At 33.8% G+C, this 22,543-nt stretch overlaps 1 protein-coding gene across 1 annotated transcript; it reads right to left on the bottom strand.

Moving 5' to 3' along the window:
- Nucleotides 1-17,012: 17,012 nt before the first annotated feature.
- LOC124830602 (salicylic acid-binding protein 2-like) lies at nucleotides 17,013-18,490 on the bottom strand. The gene is made up of 3 exons (XM_047304373.2): nucleotides 18,093-18,490; nucleotides 17,500-17,625; nucleotides 17,013-17,394 (listed from the first exon to the last, which is right to left on the bottom strand). The coding sequence occupies exons 1-3, from the start codon at nucleotides 18,456-18,458 to the stop codon at nucleotides 17,116-17,118; spliced, it is 771 nt and encodes a 256-aa protein (XP_047160329.1). The 5' UTR covers nucleotides 18,459-18,490; the 3' UTR covers nucleotides 17,013-17,115.
- Nucleotides 18,491-22,543: the final 4,053 nt, after the last annotated feature.

The following is a 22,543-nucleotide window of genomic DNA, read 5'->3' on the forward strand; positions in this document are numbered from 1 at the left end:
AAATAAAAAATATAATTGTTGTGACGTTGAATAGGTGTTAAATAAAAATTAGGTCCTTACATCAACCGTCGTCCTAAACAATATTCAAGTGGAACATAAATAATTAAGGCCCACAAAGGTAATTCTCGATTGAAATAAAATAATTCCAAGATAATTATTTAAGTTAAGGAAGCAATAGTCTTATAAGTTTGGCAGTGAATTAATACTTACATATAGTTTATTTAGTTTGTTAATGACCGTTGACAGTGCACATATAGTCCTTCGTTTGCTTGGCTCCTACCCTCTCTTTATCTCTTTGCCCCCACAGTATATATTACTCCTGCCCTTCTTTTTAGGAAACTTCTGATTGATGTTAATTACAAAAGTAATTGGATATAAATGTAATTTTATTTTAATAAATAAATGTAACAATCATTAAAAATAAATATGTATTTAATTATATCAATTTGTAATGAAATTCAAACTAACTTAATGAATTTTTTCAAATAATTATTTTTTATTATATTAAAAATAAAATATATTAATATTTATTACACCGACTATTTAACCTCTTATAATTAATAAAAACTCTTCATAATACTTTCTTCTTGTAATCGAGTTGAAGGGGGAATACTTATTTCTTGCTGCATGATTCATTCTTAATTATGATGCAAATATTGACCGACGTATTTTTTAACTATTTCTCGTACTAACTTTTCAACTCTTACCTGTTTGCAATAAATACAAAGAAAAATGCTTATAAAAATGCTTACATGTTAACATCTACAATATTCTATATACCTAAAGAAAAAAAGAAAATTATGTAAATATATATATGATATATCATGTGGCTGAAGAAAAAATGTGTAAAATACGTGTTTATAAAAAACTATATGTATATCATTATCTTAAAAATTGTTGTTTTTAGGTTTAATGTCTCGGTAGGTCCCTATTTTCGGCGTGAATCTCAAATAGGTCCCTTTTCTTTTCGGCGTCTCAATTGGGTCCCCATTTTTGTAAAATTGTAACAATTAGGGGTCTGCCGTCAAATTGGACAAACGACCGTTTAATTGTTTCTTACGTGGCATGAACAGTGTTTTCAGTAATGACACGTGGCATGATTCCCATCTGACACGTAAGAAACAATTAAACGGCCGTTTGTCCAATTTGACGGCAGACCCCTAATTGTTACAATTTTACAAAAATGGGGACCCAATTGAGACGCCGAAAAGAAAAGGGACCTATTTGAGATTCACGCCGAAAATAGGGACCTACCGAGACATTAAACCTTGTTTTTACTTAGAACTGTTTTATTGCTATTTTGAATCTATTGAAAATTTAGTTTGTCAATGAAACAATGGTCATCAATATGGAAAGAAAATAAATATTGTTTTTAAATGGCCGTATATGCTGCTGATACAATTTCTCTTTATATTACTTCTAGCCTCGAATATTTTAAAAGGATTAAAAAATATTTCTTTGACACCGTAGGATGATTCGTAAAATACATGGTATATTTTATAGTCTAATACAAGTAACTATGCATACTGATGTGGTCATGCATGGGAGAATCAATAAAGGCTGTTGTGGTAAGAGTTTCAACTTCCACCCATGACTTGTTGTGTGGTGATGCAGGGTAACATTAATGTGTTAGTCTAGAAAGTTTAAGTGGTCTAGTTTCATTCATCAAGTTTATGAACGAGTTTACAATTCTTATTTTTATTATTTTTAAAATTATAAGATATATATATATATATATATATATAGACAATTTAGATATAAATAAATTAAGTAACATGAAACATCTGAGTTTTAATGTACTATACCCGGTGACTGATCGGTTAAGGAGAATCTAGAGTCAAAAAAGGCAACCGACCGGCTGTCAGACAAACACTAATCAGGAAAGCTAAATATCATTAATGGCCAATTAATACGTTTAATGGTCATGTTAAATGCGAATATACGTTATTTAAGAGTGATTGACAGGTCATATTGCACAAGAATATGATATTAATGGACAGTTAGCAAGTATATTAACAAGTATTATTGGATTTATTGCCATATCAAATATGAATTAATGAACTTCACTGCCACAAACTCTATAAATAATACAACTGATGTCAGGTACGATCATCCTTTTCTATCATAATAAAATATAGACCATTTGTTAAAACCGTTCCTAACTTGAGCGTCGGAGTGTCTTTTTCAGGTACCTCCCCCTCCTGCCCAAAGTTACAACCAATCGATCTAAACTGGAACATACAAGCGGAGTACACAAGTTGAAGGTTAGTGTCTCGGTCTCACAAACCCCACCAAAACATTTTGGCGCCCACCGTGGGGCCGAGAGCAAGCAGAAGAAGCCTGAATGTGACCACAACAAATATGGAAGGGCAGAACATCAGAGATTTAATCAAAGAGTTACAAGCCCATATTGAGGCATAGGCGCAGACCGTACAAGCGCAGGCGCATGCACAACAAGAGATGCAATAGAGGCATGCAGAGGAGATGACGACGCTAAGGGCCGAACAGGTCCCTCTCGAGCGGTTCGCCTCAAATCGAGAGAATGATAAAGAAGCAAGCCATAATCACGCCAACCCGAGCAGTCGTGGTAGAAGGGAACCAACACCCCTGCAGACCATTCAACTTACCAGTTTACTTCCCTTTACGGCGACCATCATGCAAACTCCAATGCCAGAAAAAACTCCGCCCGTATTGGATAAATATGATGGTTCAGCTGATCCGGACGATCACCTAATGACATTCGGTAATGCAATGACATTCTATACTAACAACGACCTGGTCATGTGTAGAGCCTTCTCATTATCACTCAAGGAAGAGGCTTTGAAATGATACAACACTCTTCCTCCCAACACAGTGGATTGCTTCGCCACTGTGGAAACCCTCTTTAGAAGGCAATACGCCTCCAATCGGAAACGGGAGATAGCACCGACAGATTTGGTAAATACTAAATAGGAGAGAGGGGAAACTTTGAAGGCCTTCATGAAAAGGTATATCGAAACCGCATGACGAGTTAAAAAGGTCAATCACTCTTTTATCATTAACAATTTGCCTTCATGCTTAAGGCTAGGATACTTTGCTGAAAAATTGTATGCACGACCACCAAAAATTATTGAAGAGCTCCAAGAAAGAGCGGTTGAGTTCATCCGTATGGAGAAAATGCGATTGTCACAAAGGAAGCGGCAACAAGAGGCTGATGTAGGCGGAAATAGAAAGGACGACAAGCGATCGTTTGGCAGCAATGATGAAAGTGGGGAGCTTCCCCGAACGTTCAAGTTTCACCACTATACAACCCTCAATGCACCTAGGGAAAAAGTTCTCGAAGAAGCCCTAAACGTAGAACTTCTCACACCTCGAAGGAAACCTTCTCCGAAAAACGCAGATGAAAAGAAGAGTTGCCGGTACCATCAGAATCATGGACATACTACAGAAGAATGTATCACACTGAAAAATGAAATAGAGAGTCTCGTTTGGGCGGGACACCTCCGTAGGTATATAAAGGAAACAAGAAGCCTCCCCAGAGAAGGATATTGGCGAAGAAGTCCCGAGTGGACGTATCGAAAGGACGAACGGAGGCGGAGCTATAGCCACAGTCCAAGTCGTCATCGTGAACGATCGGTCTGTGGATTTATAAACTGAGGAGAAGCATCCAAAACTTTATTAATATCATTTTTAAATTCAATTTCATTTGATTTAGATTCTTGTTCTTGTCTTATGCTTCCACTATGGAATAAATTAAGCCTAGCATTTCATGCTCAGTCACTGGTTGCTAACTTTATTAAAGTTCATGTTCAATGACAAAGTCTCTCAGGAAGAGTTTGAAGACAAAGACCGAGTGGTAAATCCCACTTGGCCAAAAGGTAAATTCCTCTCGTTGAAATCAAAGACCAAGAGGTAAATCCCTCTTGGCCGAGAGGTAAATCCCTCTCGACAAGCTTGAAGGCAAAGACCGAGCGGTAAATCCCACTCGGCCGAGCGGTAAACTCCTCTCGTTGAAATTAAAGACCAAGAGGTAAATCCCTCTTGGCCGAGAGGTAAATCCCTCTTGTCAAGATTGAAGACAAAGACCAAGCGGTAAATCCCACTTGGCCGAGAGGTAAATTCCTGTAGTTAAAATCAAAGACCAAGAGGTAAATTTCTCTTGGCCGAGAGGTAAATCCCTCTCGTCAAGATTGAAGACAAAGACCGAGCGGTAAATCCCACTCGGCCGAGAGGTAAACTCCTCTCGTTGAAACCGTTTGGCTCAAATAAGATACAACAACCTTCCTCAAACTCATAAGTCCTATAGTTAACCTCGGCTAAAGCCGCACGGTTAACTCGGACTTGGGGGGCTTAATGTACTATACCCGGTAACCAATCAGCTAAGCAGAATCCGGAGCCAAAACAGACAACCTACCGGCTGTCAGACAAACACTAATCAGGAAAGCTAAATATCAATAATGGCCAAGTAATACGTTTAATGGTCATGTTAAATGCGAATATACGCTATTTATAAGTGATTGACCGGTCATATTACACAATAATATGATATTAATGGAAAGTGAGCAGATATATTAGTAAGTATTATTGGATTTATTGCCATATCAAATATGAATTACTGAGCTTGACTGCCACAAACTCTATAAATAATACAACTGATGTTAGGTACGATCATCCTTTTCTATCATAATAACATATAGTCCATTTGATAAAACCGCTCCTAACTTGAGCGTCGAAGTGCCTTTTGCAGGTACCTCCCCCTCCTGTCTAAAGTGACAACCAATCAATCTAAACTGAAACGTACAAGCAGAGTACACAAATTGAAGATTAGTGTCTCGATCTCACAAACCACACAAACCCCACCGAAACATTTAATAATAGAAAAATACATGTTTTATGTAAAAGACAAGAAGGATAAAGATATTGTACCCTAGTCATCTAAAACCAAGCGAATCGTTTTAAATGGATGAAGATGCCTCATTAACAATTATGAAAGTTAGCCTCGTAAACACCAATCAATATCTTCTTTGTCATATGACATGTTTATATTAGAATAACAAGTGATGACGGAAGGAAGATGGCTCCCATATCACATAAACGTAAGAAAGAAGATAAAGTTTTGTCTGAATAGAAGTATAATGTCACACACTGTTATAGAAAAGGCATATCATAAAGAGATTTTTCACTATAAATTCCTCATCCATCTTGATCACATCATAATAAAGAATTTGACAAAAATCATGACGGTTTGGCCATTGTTGTGATTGTTGAATATCACAATGTTGTTATACACCGTCATTAAATAAATGAATTTACATAAAACATAAATTAAAATTTAGAATTAAAATATCACAAGGTTGGTTTTTAATCATTGTGATCTTAATTCAATACTAGCAAACTGATATCACAACTGTTTGAGATATAATTGTCGTAAACTATATTATAACAGTTTTTCTGCAACCACAGTGGAAGTTGGTATTTCTTTAAATCTATTTACAATTTGGTTATACTAAAAATAGGTCAAAAAGTTTAAAAAAATTCAAGTCAATTCAAACAAATATAATAAGTAAATAATTTTTGAACAAAATTCTTAAACATTTTAAATTATTAAACTAAATCTAATTATTAACTCTAAATTATTATATCCAGATAGAAAATAGTTTGTCCATGTTTTACGAACTTAGGATAATGCTTTATTATCCATTGATTATTCGTTAAAAAAATTATATAAAAGTCAATTGAAGATAGAATAATTACATATAAAAAAGCATTAGAACATATATTTAAATGGGTATATAATATTATCTCATCCCAACCGTTTTCTTAATCAATTTTCATCATTATTGTTATCCAGTTACACTCAAAATTATAAGTTTATTTATTATACTATATATAATAGTTAAACTCATTAGATAAATTATATGATAATATATAGTAAATGAATAATATAATATTCTAAATAATAAAATTAATCAAATGTATCTAAATCACTAGTGTAGAATTGGCTTTTAACGTCTTCATAGACGTCCGTTCACAAAAGTCCCAACGTAAATAATTGACCGGTGGCATATTCGTAAATAAGTGAAACTCTAGACGTCCGTTGTGGAGGGGGACAGACGTCTATAATATTATAGACGTCCGTGGGAGGGGCCTGGACGTCTAAGAGGCTGAACAAATGAACGCTTCAACTCCCCTGTCAGCCCATTGAACGTCCGTTGGGGAGGGAGACAGACGTTTATAATATTATAGACGTCCGGCCCCCCATATCTGACGTTCAGGGTGCTGACAGGGTGGTTGAAGAATTAATTGTCTTCAGCCCCTTAAACGTCCGTTGGGAGGGGGCCCAGACGTCTATAATATTATAGACGTCCGCCCCCCAGGACGGAAGTTTAAGGGGCTGAAGACAATTAATTCTTCAACCACCATGTCAGCACCCTACACGTCCGATATGGGAGGCCGGACGTCTATAATATTATAGACGTCCGTCTCCCTCCCGAACGGACGTTCAATGGGCTGACAAGGGAGTTGAAGCGTTCATTTGTTCAGCCTCTTAGACGTCCTTCCTGGGGGCGGACGTCTATAATATTATAGACATCTGGGCCCCCTCCCAACGGACGTTTAAGGGGCTGAAGACAATTAATTCATCAACCACCCTGTTAGCACCCTAGACGTCCGATATGGGGGGCCGGACGTCTATAATATTATAGACGTCCGGTCCCCTCCCCAAGGAAGTTTAATGGGCTAACAGGGGAGTTGAAGCGTTCATTTGTTTCAGCCTCTTAGACGTCCGTTTCCCCTAGGACGGACGTCTATAATATTATAGACGTCCGGGCCCCTTCCACGGACGTCTAAAACCCCCGGCGAATATAAATTTTAAATCTGCAAAGACGTCATATTAGTGATGGTCCGGACGTCTATAATATTATAGACGTCGGGGCCTAGAGTACCGGACGTCTAATAGTATTTATACTAAAACGCGAACCTGCGAGCAGTTGCGCTCACTGTTCATCGTCTTCCCCGCGAACGCTGTCTGCGCCATTGCTTTTTCAGGTGCATTTTCTCTGTTTTGGACCGTTTAAATTTACTTTCAATCCGATTACATTGCCTTGTGATGAAATATCTTTGATTTGAACCGATTAAAAATCATTTTCGGTGCTTTTTGGTGCAGTCTCTTGCGTGTTCTTGGGCGGCTTCTTTGACTGTTTTTGGGCTACGTTTTAGGCCGTTCCCTCCTCGATTTCCCTCCCTTTCATTTCGAATCTACTTTTCAGGTTAGCTTGTTGGTTGATAAATTTTTGTATGCATGTAATTGGGTTTTGTGTATGCATGTTTTTTACTCTAAGGTATGCATGTGTTATTGGCTTTTGAATATGCATGTATTAGTTGTGTTATTATAAGTATCAAATCATTGAGTGACACTTAGTTCCCGTTTGAAATTTAACACAAACGATTAATCTTTTAATCGTTTGTGTTAAATTTTGAATTGTCCGATTGGACAGTTTGAGAAAATTAATTTTCATAATTTGCAATAACATGTCAATTGGAGTTTATGGATAAGATTGATAAAATTTCGGTCCAGTATTTGTGTTGTTCTCCGGATGCACATTTGATTGTGGTGCATGTAAGATAGTCAATTTGGTCTTTCATATTACTTTTATTTACATTGTTATAGTTTCTAACAACTTAACTTTGTTGTTTTAGGTACATGGACAAAATCGTTGTAGACCAAGGTCGGTCTTCCATGTACGGATTTGTTGAACCTCAGACCATTCAACCGTCTGGTAACACACTTCAAAACAGACAACATTATTTGCAAACATGGATGGATGAGTCAAAAAGAGAGGTATACCTTGTGCCATACATTGAGGGGTAGGTGTTGTTATATGTGGTCATTTCATTATTATAGTTTCCTTAATTAGTTGAATAACTATTTGTCCTTCTTGATAGGTCGCACTGACAGCTGATGGTCATCATTCCCAAACAATGTAAAATTATATGGTTTTGTTCGTTGCACAGGAGGATGAAAAATGACTTGAGAACCATGCTTCAAGGGTAACTGTTTCTCCAAAAATGACTTTGAATTTGATGTCCACCTTCAACTTTTATGATAAATATAGTCATATTAATTATACTTTGTGTTTTCAATCTGTACAGAGTTATTGGTAAATCTCGTGGTCAATTGGTTCAAATTTTGTATCCAAAGGTTGTAAGTCATTTATAGTTTCTAATTCATTTTCTATGTTATTGAATGATCTAAATTCTTAACTATTTAGTTTGTCATTTTAGTGTAACCAGCAGCTAGATTCATGGGAATATGGCTTCTATGTGATGTGTTGGATTAAGACCATTATTCGAGCTGTCATTACAGATGACTGTAATGAGGTAATGATGTATACCATGAATACATTACAAATCAAATTCATCTTCAAACATATATGAAACCATAATGAATCTTTCTTGAATTTTGCAGCGCTTTAAGAGTACAACTCCTATTCCAGACGACACAATTAAACAGATAAGACAGGAGTGGACCGCTTATCTTCTGCAAAGATGGAGTTAGGAATAGTTTTATTTGTTGTTGAACATTGCTTAGTTTTAGTTTAAGTTTTATGTTGATAGTTTTGGTAGTGGATTATAGTTTACATTAAGTAGAACTTTGTTTATATGAAACGATTATTTATATTATTGCAAAATTGTTCTGGGACAATTTTCTGCTTTTCAGGTGTGGTTTTATTGCAAAAATAAATTAATTTTTAAAAAAAACACCCAGTAGACGTCGGTTAGTGCAATGTCGGACGTCTATAGACATCTGGCAGTGCACAAACGGACGTCCAACCCTAGCCCCTACCACAAAACAATTCAGGCAGGTAGACGTCGGGGGAGCGAGGAGACAGACGTCTATGGGGACGTTAAACGGGCACGTGGGGACGTCTATATGGACGTCCGAGGGTGTACACCGGACGTCTATATACACGTCCGGCCTGACACATCGGACGTCTATATAGACGTCCGATGTGAACCTCCGACGTCTGAGTAACGTCACCCACAAAGACGTCGGGGAACGTCGGACGTCAAAAGGCCAAAAGAACGGATGTCTAAAGCCCTTTCTGCACTAGTGAATCATATATAATTTATAAATAACAAATACTATTAACCATATTCAAAAATCAAACAAAAAAGAAAGTCAACTTACTTGCAATGGAGACTAGTACTAGGACGAAGACCACGAGAAAAGTAAGTAGAAGAAAACCACGATAAAAGCAAGAGAAAACCACGAGGCGGAAAATGTGACTAGGGCACACAATGTGTTTTGAAGAGTGTTCCTTTGAAGAAGGAAGGAGTAGCGAAACGAGGGTGTGAAAGGAGGAGAAAAATGTTTGTGGCGACGATAAAGGTGGAGAAGTGCGTCAACCACACATGGAGGGTGGAGAAAGGTGGAGAAGTATTAGAAAATGGGTTTTTAAGCCTAACTCAACCCCACAAAACCGGCTTATAAGGTGAGGTTTGCACCTCACTTATATATTATAATTTGACCTTATCTTTAGTCGATGTGGGACTTCCAACACACCCCTTCACGCCGAGGTATAGACATCTCGTGCGTGATAGTAGAAATTGGGTGGTCCGATAAAGCCCGATAGCGGGTGGAATATAAGAATAGAATGCCCACTTAGAACTCGCTATGATAGGCTCTAACCATGGCTCTGATACCATATTAGGAAGTGGGTTTTAAAGTCCACTTCTAACATGATATCAAAGTCATGGTTAGAGCCTATCCTAGCGATATTTCTTGTTTCTTGGGCATTTCTATTCCACCTGCTATCGGACCGTTATCGGACCACCCAATTTTTACTATCACGCACGAGATGTCTATATCTCGATGTGAAGGGGATGTGTTGGAAGTCCCACATCGACTAGAGATAAGGCCAAATTATAATATATAAGTAAGGTACAAACCTCACCTTATAAGCCACTTGTGGGGTTGAGTTAAGTTTAAACCTACCTTCTAATAAGAAGTGAATACACTATACCAGAACCATGGTTGTGAGGGTGGCGGAGGAGCAAACCCAAAATTGTTCCTCATTGCAACGATTAATGCTTTCGAAGGGTGGTGTGGCTTGCTCTCCTAAAGAACGGTGACAACAATGAACTCAACGACGAGGAGAAAGAGTAAGTGGGCAACTATAGAGAAATGCAGTGAAAAATTAAGACACAAAATGTGAGAAGTATGTGAAAGTGAAGTTAATATTTCATATAACTACACTTAACTATCGCAACTTTCCATTTCCATGACAGTTTGAGATCAAATTATCATGATTTTTGAAACTTTTATGACAGTTTTTAAGTAAATTGTCAGCTTTTTAAAAAATTTAACTTCGTTTATTAATGAACATATGACCATTTTTTGTTTCACTACATTAACTGTAGAAACGTCTTAAATCTGTATCGTGGAAGGGACTTTTTACTCTAGTGACATTGCAGGAAAAATTAGGAACTGCTCCTAATAAAGGAAGAAACTAAAAAGGAACTAAAATCTAACAATATAAAATAAACAGAAACTAAAGCTAACTAGCTAACACAGATTCCAATAGTTTAAAGCTGGATTGTCTATACTTGATGTACATGTAGAATTTGACTACGTTAAATAATGAGTTATCCAGTTTTTCATGTTATTTCTTTGTCTAATATTTACTTTATGATTAAATTTTCCATGTTGTATTTAAACCATTATGATGTAATTTATTTTCACATACTATGTGAAATTCTAACTCAATTGTCGATCGCCCGCCAAAATGATGATATCGATCAGTGAAAAGACAGTGATTAATTAATTTTCATCGATTTGACTAAAATATTTGTTCATGCAACTCATTACCATTTGTATGCATTTTGTAATTTTGTTGTTCTTTAAATTTTTCTCTTAACATATATAACTTGAATAATTTGGGACAAAATTTCTGAGATTGAGAGTCTGCTGCGGTGGAAATCTCATCTAATGACTCCATGGTAAAGTATTTGGAAAAGATCAACATCTAAGAAGAGAACAAGAGGATTGAATATTTGGTTCATCGAACCTACAATTGTTACTTCCATTAATACAGGTGAACAAATTATGTTCAGGAACATATAAAAAAGAAGTTGGTGAGCTGAGAAGTGAGATAAGGGCGAAGGATGCAGATATAAAGACAATGGCAACATTCCTAGCTCGTCTACTCACAAAGTCATCAATGCATGTTCCTACTAAATTTCTTGATCTTTTTTTATTATTATGCTTTAATATATCTATGGAAATTGTAAAAGAAAAAGATAATTTGAATGTGTCTTAATCATGTATTGGATATAGATATATATACATAATCTTGTTCCATCATGTAAACATGTGGTGATATGACCTAATTCATCTTACCTTTAGTTTCAAAATTAAATTAATCCAATAAATGAGATGAATTATCTGAAGTTAAAATTGGAAATATGTTTTCTTAATTTTTTTTATAAGTAGCAAAACATCTTATATATCTTATATTATAAAAGAAGGAAGTTCAGAGTGTTTATCTTTAAAATTACAGTTTTTTTTCTATAAATATATTAATAAATAAATCATTGACAGTTAATAAATTCAAAAGTCATGATTCTGAGTACACTGAGTACACGTCTCTTTCTTATGTATAGTCCTAAGTTTTAGCACGAAAACAAATTTAAATTAAATTATATCATTGGTTGCTTTCCTTGGAATAGCTTAACGTTTCAATTGGACTTGTGTTGTCTTTATCCTAGTTACTTCGTCTGTGTCTTTTATGAATTTTGTTTTGATAATTTTTTATGTTTAATATACATTGTGAGAAGATATATATCTTTATTATATTGGAACTATTTGTATGATTTCTATTAAATGTATTAGTATTGAATATAGGGTTTGTATCTTAATCGATGTATATCTTTTTAGTAACACATAAATTTATATAGGATGTACTAAACACATGATAACGATATTTTTTATACCTATCTTTGACAGTCCTAAGTTTTATTGATGGCTCCAACAATGAGAATTGTAAAGCCATTAAAGAAATGTTTTACTCAATGTTAAAATGTTCTTTTCTAATGAATATAGTTGGTGGCCTTTGCAATCTTAAATAAAAATGATTCAATTATAATTTATTTAATGTGTATTTTATGTTGAGAGTGTAATATATATATATATATATATATATATATATATATAATATAACTTATTTAAAATAAAATAATTAACAACTATAAATATATATTTAAATCATATCATATAATGATTTTAAAATAATTAGTTTAGTTTTATATTTGTGTAATTTATATGATCTTACTCCTTAAAATAATATACTATCTTTCTTTTTAAAATAATATATGATCTTTTAAGTTTTTATATTTGTTAAAATTTATCGATATAAAAAAGTGGTGCAGTCAGAGTATCTTTATAAAAGAAGTTTCTTTATACTAATTGTACTTAGAATAAGTACAGAAAGTGATGAGTGATAAAATTATAATAAATTATAAAAATTCTATACCGTTTACACTCAAACTAGGTGTAGAAAGTCGTTTTTCTATGTTGACTAAACCTAGGGCATGATAAAATTACATGATGACATTAATGCAATATTGGAGAACTTTTCCTATACTTGTTAGATAATGTAACTGGCATATAGAAGCTTTGATATTCTGTTCCAAATCTCCTTGCGCGCTTCATTTTCTCTCTTATCCGTTTATTCACCTTGTCCCAAATCTTGTTTTCTCAAAATTGTCGTTAAACTTCGCTTGTTTGTTTTCGTTCTTTGTTGTCACTAGTTATCATTGCCTCGTTCGTTGGTTGCCTCGTTCACTGGTTGCCATTTGCTTATGCCATGACGAGTGGGTCAAATTATCGTGGTTGTTGTTGTCACGGTTGAAGTTCTCGTTTGTGGTGGGTGAAGCTCTCGCCGTGCTTGCTCTTCCAATATGTAGTTATTATAATAGATTTCTAAGTTGCAGTGCGTGTGGTATGCTGTAGTGTTGCTATCGTGGTGTATATTCTACCAAAAGTAATTGTAGCCTGTTAAATAGAATGTGAGTTTAAGCATTGAAGTTTATCTCAAGAGATTAAACTCTGATACCTTTTATTTATCTGCAGAGATTTCTTAAAACCATGAGAGCAGTACAAGGGACAATGATAGTGGCATCAAACATACAAATATTTTGGGTTTTAGTCAATTATGGGGCATTTGTTCTAGGTAAGCTCTCATATAGATATATAGATATTCTTTCTATTGGAATTATTAGGTTACAATCTCCATTTTACAAACTAGTTTTTTAATGTTGAATATTCACATGCTGATAAGACCGTCACATTCTCTATTCCACTCATGAAATACTTATATTCTTCTTGCTTTATTTAACAGGTTTTTCAGCCCTCTTGGAATGGTTCCAGTAATTGCATTAGCTGGTTTTGGGTTATTTGACCTAGGCTTCCCTATGGTATAACTATAACCTATTTGCTAATGATACAATTTGTCTGTGATCTAAGTTAAAAATTATAATCCATATCTCCTTGGCTCTTGCTCCTTACCATAGTTTTTTGAATTTTTTCAGGTCGGTCATTGCGTTCAAATTGGAATTCCCATGTTGATTCTGTTTGTAGCTTTCTCTCAGGTACCAATCAAATTCACATTGATAGTTCAAGTTGTCAGAGCACCAACAGTGTAATAATTGAGAGAAATTTGCACAAATGATTTTATCTTGGTTCGGATCTTACCAATCCTACATTCAGTCGCTTATCTCAAATCAAGATAAAAAGTTCACTACTCACAAAACAATTACAATCAAAGAACCAATTTGTAAAAGTTTAGAAACCACTTCTCTTCTTACCCCAAGAGATGAAAGTCACTTCTCCTATAACCCACAAAGGATGAACAACTCCTCTGAATCTTCACAAAGGATGAACACCTCCTCCGAATGGCGAAGGATGATAGGCTTTTAACTCAACAACAACAACACTCAATCACACTCCCTATGAAAGTTCTCGCTCTATGCCAACACACCAAGTTCTCAAAGCCACAATACAAGGGTTTAACAAACCCTAAAACACTTAATTTGATAAGATTTTTTAAAATACACTTATTTTGTATTTTATATTTCGTCTTTTAGAATGAGAGTCTCAATTTAATTTATAGAGATTTCACGGATACCTCCAATCAATTATCTAATTATGATAATTAATTATGCATTTAATGAATGCACAACGGTAAAAAAAAACTTGCTTAAAAATTCTCATAATTTCTCATTATAATCAATTATGGCAAGTCATAATTGATTACTCATAATCGATTATTATAAATAATCAATTATCTTGAATATAAAACGAGGTTTTCTGATTCAAAATAAATGTTAACCCAACTTAAGACAAGCCATATCCTATACATAAATCTATTAAAAATAAGATCACCTGAGACTTGACTTTGAGATATCATCACAAAATTTATGTTCTTTAATTTTATGTTAACACAGGTAAGCTAATTAAAGCACCCTGTGTGAAATATCTTAAGTGAACTTTTTACACTTGACTCTAAAATGTGGTTTTAACAGAAGGGTATTTGAAGTCTTACATGATAACAACGTGGGGAGGGCCACAGAAGGGTATTTATTGTGCATGTCTAATATTTGCTGATTTTTCTCTATTGACAATACAATAATTAATGACAATGTTTCGACTCTTTCTGTTTACATGAAAAATTTTCGTACTAGAGAGCTACCTAGATCGATTTGCCCTCCTAATATCAACCACAGTGATATGGGCATATGCACATCTGTTAACAGCTAGTGGAGCATACAAACAATATCATGACTTAGCCCAACATAATTGCAGAACAGACAGGGCCAACCTCATTTCTTCTGCTCCAAGGTTTGTACCAAAAAATCTCTTAAAATACTTCAATTTGTAATCATAATTTAGGTGCATGCTGCACTTTTGAGCTGTTGCTATTCACTCTTGAAGATGTTGCCACAGGATAAAGATCCCATACCCTGTTGAGTGGGGTGCTGCAACATTTGATGCTGCTCCTGCTTTTGGAATGATGGCTGCTGTCTTAGTCTCCTTAATTGAGGTCAATGCATGACTATTGAAAGAAGAGTTCTAGCAACGCAGTCTCTGACATTCTTCTTCTAACACATTCTGTATTATTGGTTAACAATTTATTCATAGGATTTCCTAATTTTCAATAAATTTCAACTGAAAACAAGTTTTTAGAAAATGTGTTAATATCATTTTTGTTACTAAAGACGGTCCTAGTGGAAATTCAAAATTGTGAGAGTCAACTGGGGCTTATAAAGCTACATCAGGACGGAGTGCAGTTAGGAGTTAGACAAAATCAAACATTTTGTTCAATATCTTATTATTTTTTATTTTAGTTATTCAAAATATTAATTTTTTTTATTATGTAATATTACATTAATTACTGTAATCATTCATTAACATCACTTTAGAATAATATTTGTATTTATGAGCACAATTGTAGGTTATTTTTTTTTATATAAACATACACATGATAAATGGAAAGAGACAATTCAATACCTTAAACTATCTTGGTATAAGAGTTTTTCCTTTCTTGCTTTTAGAACTTTTCCAATATTTGAATAAGTCTTGAGTGCATCCAAATCAAGTTTCAAAGTCATTGTCTTCTAGTATAGCATTGAGCGACATTGTGTGGTGTTAAGCGCTACCAAACCCAAAAGCCATTGGGCTCCATGCTTGAGCGTCTATATGGGCGCTAAGTGCTACGAAGTTAGTGAGCTCTCTGACTTTTTGGACACTTAGCAATTATTTAGGGCGTTGAACGCCACTTCTCCTTGTAGGTCTACGTCTTATTTTTTTTCTTAGTAATTCGTTGGGCGAGGGATCTTGCTCATTGAGTGATCCCTGTTGTAATAGAATTGTGATTGTTTTCTATAATTTGTTTGTTTAAAATATGTTGTATAGAATTTTCATCCTTGTTTATATTGAAGTTTTTTTTTAGGTTTAATGGATGATGCAGGTGGATATGATTACATGTGGTATGTGATGAGATTGTATATGATATTGTAAGGAGTTCAAGGAGAAATCCTTAAGATGGTTATGTGTAGTGTATGTATTGATATAGGTTGCTCTGTATTAAGGTTATTTGGACACTCTTAATAACTTTCAATCTCAAGTAAAGAAGAATGATTATGTCGTGAAGAGTAGCAGAAGGTCCTTAGTCTATGGTTATTTCTTGGTCATAGATGTTTGACGGATTAACCTCGGTGTGTGGTAGTATGTGTGGGCAAGTTGCGTTATCGCCACCGGGTGCAGGACCCCTAGAGTTTGATATCAATACATGTATCTGGATGGTTAGGTCTACAGGGAAGGATTGTATGTCTTAGGATTTATTGATTTATTTGTGTTATATGTGTACTTCTATAAACTTCATATATATAATTGTTTTTAGTACATTAGTTACCATTTCTTTTTTGTTTGTCTGCTTGTGTGTTTATTGTTTGTAATAATTATCTTAGTGGTGTGAGCATATGAAGATGTTCTAGTTGATTCAGTGTTGGAGTGATGCTAAAGTTTAGAGTTAGATTTTTTGTAAATTAAATTTTGCAAAATAGTTGTAGGCTTTTGATTTGGTGTAATAGTACTTTTTGTATATATTCTCTTTGATAATTTTTTCTTTTTATTCTGTCAATATCCAATTTCGTCCGGATAAATAAAATTTTGAATCGTCGTCCCGTCGCGATTACGGTTGCAACATATTCGTTTGTAAGTTTATTTTTTAATAGTTGTATACTATTAAAATAAGATGTAACATTCAACTATAAATTATAAATTTAATCAGTTTGACACACATACATACATATATATATATATATATATATATATATATATATATATATATATATATATATATATATATATATTACTATTCGTAATCTATGTATAAAAGAAACCTTGAAACGCAGATAATTTAGAAACAAAAATAAGAGAAATTTTGACGAAACTAGAACAAGTTTATTATAAGTATTGGAAAAGCCACATTATAGTTTGGATTACGATCTTATAATTCTATAAGACAAGTGAAAGTGAAAGACAACAAACACGTTTAAAGCATGATGATGAGGTAATTAATATTTAGTAGCTATCTGTTGGAGAGAATCGAAGAGTTGTTGTGGGACGCAAAGCATAGGCATGTGATCTGCGCCTTTGATCTCTAGAACGTCATTGAAGACAACATTTTGGATCATCCAGTGCTGATATTCCACAGGAATTGCAAGGTCCTCGGTGCATAGAACAAAGACACGTGGAACTGACCCATATCCATCTTTCGAGAACTTCTTTTGCGTTGACAAGTCTTCCATGAAGAGTGACGATGGCCTTGCTAAACTCTTGGCCAATTGAAGGTCCTGCAAGATCCAAAACTCTTTAATATTCATTGAAAACCTTTCCAAGAGATGAATTAAAAACAAAGATCATTGATGCAAGTGCCATAACTCTTAATAGGTAGTTACCTCGATGGAGGTGAGCTGATACAGCTTGTCAGATATGAACTTGGGACCAAAGAACATTAATGTTTTGCTTCCACATGGCGAAAATTCAGTGTCTAACCATGCGGCCGATTCAGTCCTCTCATTGTACTGTTCAAGTAAAAATCATTCTCTCATTCTACTACTTAATTGTAATTGAAAGCAAAAGGAAAAGAAACTTGTAAGGATAATTGAGGATCAAAAGATTTTTCACTTGTTAAGAATGATCTTTGCAAGAGAGTTCACATACTCCTAATTTCTATGCATCGTAAACGGAAACTGTATAATTAAGATGTTCGAAAATTGGATTTATTTGAGGCATTTTGACCAGAGCAAGAGAGAAGTCGGATTACTGTTTTGAATGCTTCAAACGTGGTATAAGGTTAATTATGTAAGGAAAAAGGAAGAGAAAACGACAACATAAAAGTTTTTTGTCTTCTATATTAATTAATTGAATATAGTGGTGACTTTTGTCTGTCAATGAGTAACATTATTTGCATTAGGTGGGCAGGCATTTCACTTTGCAAATAAAATAGTTCAAAAATTTGCAGTGGTAGTATGAAGTATCAGAAGCATACCTTTTCCAGAACATAAGATGGGTGGTGTTCAATGTCTGGAGTAAAAGCCGTTAAGAAAACACCAACCGAAACTTTTTCTGGGAATTTCTCCATGGCAAGTGCTATGTTGAGTCCCCCAAGGCTATGACCGACCAGAATAACCTTTTCATTTGGGGGAATTGTCGCCAATAGCTGCAGTAAAGGCTCAGAGTACTGTGAGAAAGTATGAACATCTTCAATTTTCTGCAGGTTGATGCCGGAAGCTGCAAGGTCGAGCACGGTCACCTTGTGGCCAGCAGATTCCAAGCGGGGCTTGAGCTTGTACCAGCACCAAGCTCCATGGCAAGCCCCATGCACCAGAACAAAATGCTTATTTTCTGAACCCATGTTTTCTTCTGAGGCTTGTAGTAATTACTTTGCATTTCTCTTCTCTATTTATAGTGAGTAATGGGTCAGGGCTTTTCAAATTTTGAAAAGTCAAATCATGACTCACATTTTCTTTTCTTTCCTTATCAAGACGTATTGTGCAGAAATTTTTCACGAAACTAAATGCGACAAGGAAAAAATAGCACAGGAACAGGAAAAAAAAGCTTGAAAGACAATGAGCACATGTCAAGTTTTGATGTGGGTTTGGGTAGGCGCAAAAGTTTTCAAGTAGTTGCATTATGTTCTTTGATTTCTTTTTCTCATATAACATGTTTTTTTTTTCTTTTAATTTACGAAGATCATGGATAGCACAATTTTGTAAGAGGTTAAATTTTAATTTTTGAAAAACCAAATTCTAACTTCTTCTTTCAATAATTTTTACAAAAAGATACCTTAGGATTTGGATTTTCGAAAAACCAAATTCTGATTTTGTTTTTAAATGGTTTTTGCAAAAAGTTATATTAAAAATCTAAAACAATTTTATAAAACTTTGAAGGTCTAAACAATTTTTAAAAACCGTATAAATCTTCAACAATTTTTAAAATAGTTAAAATTTTAAATAATTTTTCAAAAACAGTTGAAGACTTAAATAATTTTCAAAAATTATTGAAGATTTAAACGATTTTTTAAAATTGTTACAAGTTTAAACAGTTTCAAAAACTGTTAAAAACTTAAACGGTTTCCAGAATAGTTGAATTCTTAGAAGTTATTCAAAAATATTTGAAGGTTAAATTAATTTTTAAAATATTTTTTAAACTTTTGTTTTTAATTTAAAATTAATAAATAATTTTATCATACAATTTTATCATACATCTTTTTTTTTTACATCAAGAGTAGAACATTTAGAGTTGAAAACAAAAATAATTTGAAGATACATTACTGTATTTATAAATTATTTTCAACTATTATAACTTTTTCTCAATAAATACTTTTAAAAAAATTGTTGATTTTCTACTGTCAACGTCAAAGTTGCAAACTTATACCACTGCTCTCTTCCGTATGATTTTCGAAGACTGCACCGCCTGTACTTTTTTATACTTATCATATTTTATTTGACTGTCAAAAAAAGTTGTAGCAGATTCGTTGTTGATGGTAATCAAATCAAACAAATTATTGAAACTAAGAGGTGAATCACATGCCACATAAGGATAACTAGTACCATTAAAATGGTCATCCAAGATTCGGTTTCACTTGTTATAGGTTAATTATTTGATGAGGGGATAAATATAGTCCTCGAGTATTATATTATTTTAGATTTTGTTTTTTTTTCGAAGTTTTGTTTAAAGAAACTTGAATTTTTAATCGGGCTAATTTAATGTCACGTTGTAAACTTATAAATTTTGTCTCTCTCCACAACAACTATCACATCTTCTTCTTTTTATCCTTCCACCAACATGTCACTTCTTCTCCATCGTCTTCCTAACCCTAATATCCAAGCTTTTCAGTTTTAATGACCCTGATTCTGTTAATGAAATGCATTTTTAATCTCTACTGATAAGAAGATATTTGTATTGATTACGGGTGATGGTGTTGTTCTTGCATTAAGGTTGTCGGCAACACTAGTAGCGACAGCCTTTGGATCACGGTTAAGGATGAACACATTTCAAAAAAAAAAAGTGATGTGGCACACCGTTAGTCACATCAGATTAAATTTAACGTTGTTGTTTGTTGAGGACTATAAATTTGAGTTTTTTAAGGAAGATGATAAAAATGAACAAAACTTTGGAAGAGAGACTGAAAACATACTTAACCTTTTAATAAATCAAATCAATCTAGTTTATTTACTAGTAGGTTTAAAATTTTTAAATTTGGTTTGATTCATTATAGATTAGTGGATTAAATAGGTTGATTCACTTACTCACTAAATTATAATTTTTTTTTCTTTTATCTTAAAAAAGTAATAATTTTTTTAATTAAAATATAAATAAAATTTAATCCAAATGCAATAAAAAATGATGTCAAACTCCAAATATAATTCAAAATATAAAAAATATAATACAATCCAAAATCAAGTTAAACTCCAAATACAATCAAAAAACACAAAAATACAAAATAGATTACTATCTATCATCAAATCATTGTTGTTACTTATATATCTATAATGTTAGAGTCTAGAATGAATAAATTTATAACATATCTTGATTTAGGATTTTCATCATTTTAATATAATTTAAAATTTATAGATGAGATGGTTATCCAATCTAACTCTTCACAGATTAACTGTGTGAGTTAAATTTTTAGTAAACTAGGTTCAATTTGACTTGTTTAAAATTTGTAATTTTTTTTTAAATCCAATCTCAAACTAATGATGAACTGAATTAACTAATATATTTTAACATATTGACAATACTAATTACAACCATGGTCAAGATGAAACCCTCTAAACTAGATCTCGAGGGCTTTAGTATATGTGACAAAAAGTTATATTTTTCTCTGAGCAATTTCTTCAATTTTGTTCTTAACATAAAATAACAGCGAACGTCACATTAACTTTTGATATGAAAATATTGGTTTCCTAATTTCATATTAAATAATCACAAACATTTAATCATTGATTACATGCATGTTTTAAAAGAGAATGCACGATTATATAAAAACTATTTGTTGTAGCTTTTGTTTGGGTATATTTTGGTTTTTTAAACTCATTTTCATTCACTAGTACAGAAAAGACTTTAGACATATGTTATTTTAGGCTTTTAACGTCTGATCTTTGTCCAATGTCTATATGGGTGACGTTAATGAGACGTCTATATAGACGTCCGATTCATACTGGTCAGACGTCTCTGAGGTTGCTCCTAACTCATGGTGATTCGAGTTTACAACTTTATATTTTAGTTGAAGAGAATGTATTGTACATTTTTTTATTGGATGGTTTTAAAAACATAGTGGAGGGAATTGGAGGAGTGCAAAACGCAAGAAATCGCCGCCGAAGAATGCCGTCGAAGGACACGAGAATAACTACACTAAAACCCAACAAAAATACATTTTAATCGGTTCAAATTAAAGGTAATGCATCAAAAGTGATGTAATCGGAGTAAAATTAATTTAAAACGGTGTAAAAGTGAGAAAATGAACCTGAAAAGCATAACCTATAGAGAGAAATCGAGACAAAGATGATGAATAATGAATGCGCGTAACGGTTGTCTCGCGTTCGCTGTGTTTTAATGCCGACATTTAGACATCGGTTCCCCCAATAACAGACGTCTAAAGTGCTTTAGAAGTCGGTGTGACGGGATCAGACGTCTAAATGGAGTCAAAAAGTGACTTTTAAATTTCTGGGTTGTGTATTTAGACGTCGGTTCCCCCAATAACAGACGTCTAAAGTGCTTTAGAATTCGGAGTGGAGGTTTCAGACGTCTAAATGGAGTCAATAAGTGACTTATTAAATTATTGGGTTGTGTATTTAGACATCAGTTCCCCTAATAACAGACGTCTAAAGTGCTTTAGAAGTAGGAGTGGCGGGATCAAACGTCTAAATGGAGTCAAGAAGTGACTTTTTAAATTCTTGGGCTGCGCATTTAGACGTCGGTTCCCCCAATAACAGACGTCTAAAAGTCAGAGTGGAGGGATCAGACGTCTAAATGGAGTCAAAAATTGACTTTTTAAATTTCTGGGTTGTGTATTTAGACGTCGGTTTCCCCAATAACAGACGTCTAAAGTGCTTTAGAAGTCGGTTCCCTCCATAACAGACGTCTAAATAGAATAAAAAAAATTTGTAACTTTTTCGTTTAGTTTTGGCGTCTATTCGGGGGAGCCGACGTATATGAGTATTTAGACGTCGGGCCCCTCCATAGCCGACGTCTAAATAGTTGTTTTATTTACGAAAAATGCCACCGGTCATTTTTTACGTTGGATATTCGAGGTTCAGACGTCTAAAGGGTGACATTAAAGGTCTTTTTTGCACTAGTGATTGTCAGCTGGTATTGCTCCTAGATTTGCTTTGATTTGATTCTATAAACTATTTTTATGTGTTTGCTTATGTTTATAAAAGATATATATAGAGAAAATATTGTTGGAAATGATATAATTTGCTTCATAAGATTGTG

The sequence above is a fragment of the Vigna umbellata genome, chromosome 1 (assembly GCF_029865625.1).
Source record: "Vigna umbellata cultivar VRB3 chromosome 1, Vumbellata_1.0, whole genome shotgun sequence".
Taxonomy (NCBI): Eukaryota; Viridiplantae; Streptophyta; class Magnoliopsida; order Fabales; family Fabaceae; genus Vigna; species Vigna umbellata.

What these genes read in the sequence shown, in the direction of transcription:
- LOC124830602 (XM_047304373.2), bottom strand. Translation starts at nt 18,458, where the DNA reads ATGGGTTCAGAAAATAAGCATTTTGTTCTGGTGCATGGGGCTTGCCAT. An exon ending in CATCTTATGTTCTGGAAAAG is followed by an intron (nt 17,626 to 18,092) that starts GTATGCTTCTGA and finishes TTACTTGAACAG; the next exon opens with TACAATGAGAGGACTGAATC. An exon ending in ATCAGCTCACCTCCATCGAG is followed by an intron (nt 17,395 to 17,499) that starts GTAACTACCTAT and finishes TGGATCTTGCAG; the next exon opens with GACCTTCAATTGGCCAAGAG.